General features: G+C 38.4%; 1 protein-coding gene across 1 annotated transcript; it reads left to right on the forward strand.

Annotated features, from left to right (window-relative positions):
• Positions 1–313: 313 nt before the first annotated feature.
• LOC115626759 (putative ATP-dependent RNA helicase BoYb) lies at positions 314–4,668 on the forward strand. The gene is made up of 3 exons (XM_030522215.1): positions 314–1,458; positions 1,550–2,023; positions 2,279–4,668. Exons 1-3 carry the CDS (start codon positions 364–366, stop codon positions 4,394–4,396), a joined length of 3,687 nt encoding a protein of 1,228 aa, XP_030378075.1. The 5' UTR covers positions 314–363; the 3' UTR covers positions 4,397–4,668.
• The last annotated feature ends 2,111 nt before the right edge of the window (positions 4,669–6,779 follow it).

Here is a 6,779-nt window from a genome sequence, read left to right on the forward strand (position 1 = left end):
AAAATAAGCTGAAATGTTGGAAATATTAAAAAAAGCGGTAAAAATTGAGTAAATTTAAAAAAAAACACCAGACATTCCGTTTCTCAATTTCCGCACTTTTCGAATTATTCATGCAATTGGTCTTCGAAAAAAGCCTACTATGATGGGGAAAAAAGCCGAATTGGGAACACTGATACATACTCCTTGCTGAGTAGTATCGTTTAAGCAGATCAGTGAGTTTCGTAGCATGGATCTTTTGCTACCAGTCTTTTTAACATTTTACCGCCTTCAAGCGCAGCCAACTTTACTTCAAACAATTTCTGTAAAAAGCGTAAGCTGGGTTTGGCTTTTTTGTAATCTTAAGTATTTTCACGTTTTTCTAAAATGTCTAAGACCAGTGTCGCATTAAGCGACAAACGCTCTATGATGTGGAAAAATGACAATGTTGATCATTTCAATAGTAAGCCTGTAATCGCCTTTGACCTTGAACGACCGCTCACCTCACTCAAGATTTCGGACTTCGCTGTGGCATATTCCCAACACGATGTGCGCCCGGCACGACACATGTCCGATGTGCGCCTCCTGCCGGGCATAATGCAGAATATGAACGATTTGGATTTTACACAGCTGCTGCGTCTACAGAGCTACGCCTGGCCACATCTTATTGGAGGCATAGATAATGGTGCTATTATTACAAGTGCTCCCTGCAGTGGACGCTCAATGTGCTATATACCGCCTCTGTGTCAGGCTGTGGTCACCTCCATGACCGAAATTGCGAGTCCCTGGGTGGGCCCGCTGGCGTTGGCCGTGGTGCCGGGCTTACAGCGCGTAGCTAAAGTTGCCAGTCAGTGCTGCTCGTTACTGAACAAGATGCCCATGCCCAATCCTTTCAGCACGATAATACTAACCGTGCCCTCAGCGTACGAAGATAATTTTTTTCAACGACTGTGGAACGGTGTTGGATGTCTGATTTGCACACCTAACCAATATTTGTGGCTGCTTCATAATTATGGCGAAGTGATCCAATTTCGTAGGTTGAGCTTTGTGGCCTTAGATGACGTCGATTTGATAGATTCAAGTCAACTGGAGCAGGTTTACTCGCATCTATTGGAAACGACCCGTACTTGTCGGCCTCAAATGGTCATGACCTCACAGTCGTATTTACCCACAATGCTGCCAAAGCTATTGGCATTCAATGACCATCCAATGTTGCTCTTTGGTGATGAGCTAGAGGCAGCACTCTATGGAGGCGCACGTATAAAAATATGCATGGTGAAGAGTGAGTCGAAACCCAAGGAGGTGCTGCGAATTCTCAAGGAGCGTCAGCCCAACAGAATGCGTACTGTAGTTTTTTGCAACATAGACAGCGAAACTAAAAAATTGGTGTCAGAGTTGGAACGTAATAGCTACAAATGTATTCCATACTACCTAGACATCTCTCTCAATACCCTTGAACTTATGAAGGACTGGATTGAAAATGTAAGTAGATCAAAACAATTTATAAAAATTAATTGTTTTGAAGACAGGATTGATTGCTAAACACCTTAATCGTTTTTGAAATCCAATACAGACTCGCGGTGCCGTGCTTATCTGCACTGGCTGTTGTCCCGACATTAATTTGCGTGGCGTTCACACTATTATACACTACGAAGTGAGCGAGAGCTACTCCATGTTCAAGGAACGTCATCTCTTGTTCTTACACAATTGTAAAAATCCCCTGTATCCTTTTAAGTCGAAGACATCAGGCTTGTCATTGCAATCGGTGGTATTACTGGACGAAAGCAATAATGAGCAGTTACCTCGCCTTGTCGACTTCATGAGGCGGCATAAATATACTTTAGATGAATGCGTTGTCCAGTTATCTAACCGCATACAAAATGAAAAGCAGCGAAAAAAAGATAATGAGCCAGCGCTCTGCACACATCTTATGACTCACGGCGTCTGTGACAATGTACAGTGTGAGTGGCGGCATGAGTTACGCGAGTACGATAACTTGCCTGCTAACTTGCCCAATGATGGCGATATCAAAGTGGATATTGTGAGGGTTAGTATTTCTATATATTCAGTATATAATTTAAGATAGATAATGGGATACATCAAACATATACATTAATTATTAGGAAATGAAAAATTGATTTGAAAACATGCGTTTTGTAAGTTTCCTTTTTCTTTTTATCTCAGTCTATTAGTTGAACAGAAGCCATACCGATTTATGTATGACAAATGCCAGCTCCGCAAATCCTTTAGCGTTTCTTTTCTCGATATACCAAAATTTTTCAATTATTATTTTCATCGTCAGGTCTATTCGCCTGTGCACTTTTGTGTACGTCTACTGGAACATTTACCACAAGATGGAACTTGGAAGGAACAGAAGCATTTGTACAACATGGGCAAGATGGAATTGAGACTCCAGATTCACTTTTCAAATCTGGAGAATCAACAATGTTTTTGGCCGCCTCAGGCGAAGAAAATTTGCATTCTACATTCACCAAATGGCTTCGAACGTGTGCGCATCTTAAACGTTGCTTCCATCAAACACATTAATTTGGCATGCACGGATCTTGAGGTGCAGGTGCAAGCACTGGATGTGGATAGACGCATTGTTTCGACCACCAGTGGTCAGCTATATGTTTGTCCTCCGGATTTGATTAATTTGCCACCCTTGGCCATTGATTTACGCCTTGTTGGCCTGGTGCCGGAGACTAATGAACTTTCGTTTTTCGAAAAAGATGGGTATATAGTTCGCGATTGGCTCAACAATCTTACGATGGAGCACTTCATGCAGGCCAAAATAGTTTTTGCTTTGTCGCACACGATCTTTGTGCGCACTATAAAAGCCATGACATATGCACCCGCCATGAAGGTACATATCGATATATTGAACGTGCGTCAGCGCCTGCTTAATGAGCGTCTGGTCAAGTATAGCCCACAGACAGAGACTATGCTACTTGATTTTCTTGTTGGTCAAATTGATGAAGTGGAAAACGGATCAAGTAGTTCTGAGACATTTTATGATTTCGACGATGCAAGTTTTGACGAGCAACAGGAAATTGGGAGTCATAAACGGACAGAGAAGAGCGAACCGTTTGCTGATCTAATTGAGCAAACCCCGCAGCAAATAGATACATCCACGAATTCCTCCAAACTGTCGCGTCAAAAAACGGCTGAGCCGGCGTCACCTTTAAATAAATTGCAGCATAGATTAAAACAAGAATATGGGCGTTTACAACAAAATAGTGTAGGAGGCGAAGAAATACCATCGGCTGAAATGGCCGCCAAAGGAGAACAACTTAAACAAATAACGGGTGAAGAGGATATAATATGTGAACACCAAAAGGACAAGTCCGAGCAGAAGGCCAGTCTGGTTGAATCGATCGAAGCTGTTGTTGACGAAACGCTAAACGAATTTAGTGATAAATCTGAGCAATCGTTTGGTTCTGACAATAATAACTTAAACCAGCCAGATAAAATTAACGGGAGGAAAATCAAAACAAACAGCGAACCATCTCCTGATATAATTAAGTGGAACCATCAGCAGATAGATACGTCGCACCAAAAAACTACTGTGCGGGCGGAACCTTTAAATATATTGCAGACTATATTACAAAAAGCATACGGGCGTTCACAGCAAACTAGTTTAGGTGGCGAAGAAATACAATCGCCTGAAATGGCCGCCAAAGCAGAACAAAATGAGGAGGATGATCAATTAGACATGTACGAGGAGAAGGCCAATGTGCTTGAATTTTTCGAAGCTGTTGTTAACGGAATGTCAAAAAAATTAGGTGATTACAATAATAATCTGCACCAGCAACAGAAACGTACCGTAAGGAAAAGCAAAATATCTACTGAGCAGTTGCATCGAAAATTGAAGTCTAAAAAGCATGCAAAGACATTGCACACGCTCGATTATTTTCCACGCCCAGAAAAATTGCCGCCTGGCTGCGGCTATCCTGAGGTTTTTTATTATCAAACCAGAAAGACCTTGGAGCTGCAGGTGCTGCTGCCGGAGGATAAAATACGGTACACATGCACTTTGCAAACATGTGGAAAAATTTGTTTTAGCACCATGGACTATGAGCCGAAAAAATTGTCGTTCGCAATATCGACGGAATGTGTAGGGCACTTCAGTAAACTGGATCATCATATGAAAGGACGGACAGTTTACATGAGCGTTCATAAGAGTATGATCATTACATATCCCTTGCCATTTAAATACTATAAGTTTATGAAACCAGGCTTTGGTCATCTCGACAATGACGTTGTGCGTTGGAAAGACCATAATAACCCATTTCAGTTGTATCTGGAACCCGAGTACATTCATCGACAACAATCAGGCGATGATTTTGAATCCGATACTGAGGAGTGGTTGGATCCGACTATCGAGACTGCAAAAGAATATTTTGATGGTGATGTGTGAAGTGTTCAACTGTAATACTAATCCAAATCACAATGCAATATTTTTAACACTTGATCAAATCAAAAAATGTAGAATTAAGTTGAGCCATAGTTAGTCAACAGCAATTATATTTCTGCGTACCGAAAAATAAGGCATATGCAGAAGTATGTACAGACATACTCATGTACACATACGTATGTATACAAGTATGTAAGTATAAGTATGACTGTCGTTGTCTACAATTAAGAATTGTATAATTTTATCACGAATTAATTTTAGCATGATAGAATTTAAAAAACTAGCAATTTAAAATATGTAATTAATAAATGAACGAACTATTTATAGTTTATAGCTTACAATATAGAATAACTGCCTATAAATATGTTTGATAATCAGTTATAAATATTTAAACTTCAAAAAACATTGGAGCTAAGCAACTATATTCGACGCTGAACTAAGACTTGACCAGAGATTAAAAATTACGTTCACTGCTTGGACAGATCCCAGGAATTTTGAGTGCACCTAATTCTGGTTTCACACGGTTTTGATTTAACACGGTTTGAAAATACAAAATTTTAAATTTTCTTACACGATTTTATTCAATTTAGCACGATTCAAAATAACACAACACAAATAAAAAGGAACACACAGCGCACAAACGGCTAAAAATCATTCTTGTATGGGTAGTTACAAATAATTATACAAAGAGGTAGTAAGAATTGGCCAACAACGGCTCATACCAGAGTTCACTGTCAAAAATGTAGATGCCGAACGAGCAAGAGAAAGTCCAGTTCAAAATTATTTCAGCAATCATAATGGTTTTATTAAATTAAATGTATGTTCCTCTATTTATGATTATTATTTTATTTATTTGTTTTTAACTCTTTTACTTCAAAAATTGAATAAGCTATTCTTTTTGTTAACAACATAGCTGTTTTACATACATAATTGTTTTTAGTTCCTGAACTTGTCATACATTACACATAATTCTGTTTTTACACGGTAGATTGGTTCCACAAAAAAACGGGTACAAAGAGACATTGATCATTTGCAAAACAAGTAGAGAAACTAAAGTCGACTTTGAAATACTCTGTACATATGTTTAGAACACTAAGAAAATGAAAAAAAAAAGTTTCGATCGATTTTAACTCTATCGATATTCTAACTCGCGTAAGGGGTGTATAATTGCACATTTACATAGTAATTGCATCTATATGAGTGTATGCATGTCTATGCTTGTCTATTCGTGTCTGTGTGAGCATGTTTGCAGTCAGCCAAAGCATCAGCATCAACAACAGCTGCGGGCAGCAGTTGGGCAGCAATTATATTTATGGCTTTAACTTCCTGTTAAATCAGTCTATCATAACGAAACTTGGCATACCGACATACATATAAGTAGTATAGAAATCTATCTGTATTTGAGTTACGGGTGTTATGGAAGATCACTAATCACGGTGTTCAAGAAAATCCGCGATAGGGGGGAAAATCAAAAATATAAAACAAACTTTAGCTCGTTTCGCGCCATCTGTGTAATTAATAATATACGTAATAAATATATATGTATGTACTTACATACTTGTATATGGGATTAAGTGTTTGTCGTCAGATAAATATCGCCGGGCAATATATACATATATGGTATATCATATATTTTGCGAAAAGGATTGGGCAACATAGACTAATGATTGATATTGTTGGAATAGTTTTTGTAACGCAGAGCGGTTTTATTTTGAAATATAAATAATTTTACAAAAACGTTGTACATACATATGTACATGCGTATGTATATACATGTGCATGCGTACATATACTTACATACTTACAAATATGTATAATATAAAGTACATATTCAACAGTTTCCTTTCAGCCTTTCAGCCAGTGTTATTATTTAGGCCATGCCTGTGCATATCCTGAAGCACAATTGAATTAGGTTAGTCATGCTTTAATGCACATCAACATACATGCGCGCGCGCACACACACACACACACACATGTATAAATATGTTGGTGTGCGTGTGTGTGTGTAGAAGTTCTCATAAATCTCATTGTCAGTGTTTAACTTTCTTGTTGGTTTAACTCAACTTGAAGCAAAAGCAAAAGTCATTTGTCATTTCAGTTGGCAACACGCACACATAGACACACATTGCAGCATATGTGTGTATATTGTTGTTGTGGCTGTGCACTGTTTGTTTGCAACATGCAGTCAACTGCAATAAATATTAAGTCAAAGGATTTACACAACATACCTACACACACACACACACACACACACTATCACAGAAATATTGGATGCATGTACAAGTTTTTCTTTCGTTTAAAAAAGCAAATAAACCAACAAATTTTTACATAAAATGCAGTAAAAGTTTTTGTGGCACATGAAAAGGGGCATATAAAGTATGTATTC

Source organism: Scaptodrosophila lebanonensis, unplaced genomic scaffold, assembly GCF_003285725.1.
Source record: "Scaptodrosophila lebanonensis strain 11010-0011.00,11010-0021.00 unplaced genomic scaffold, SlebRS2 tig00000089-arrow-pilon, whole genome shotgun sequence".
NCBI lineage: Eukaryota > Metazoa > Arthropoda > Insecta > Diptera > Drosophilidae > Scaptodrosophila > Scaptodrosophila lebanonensis.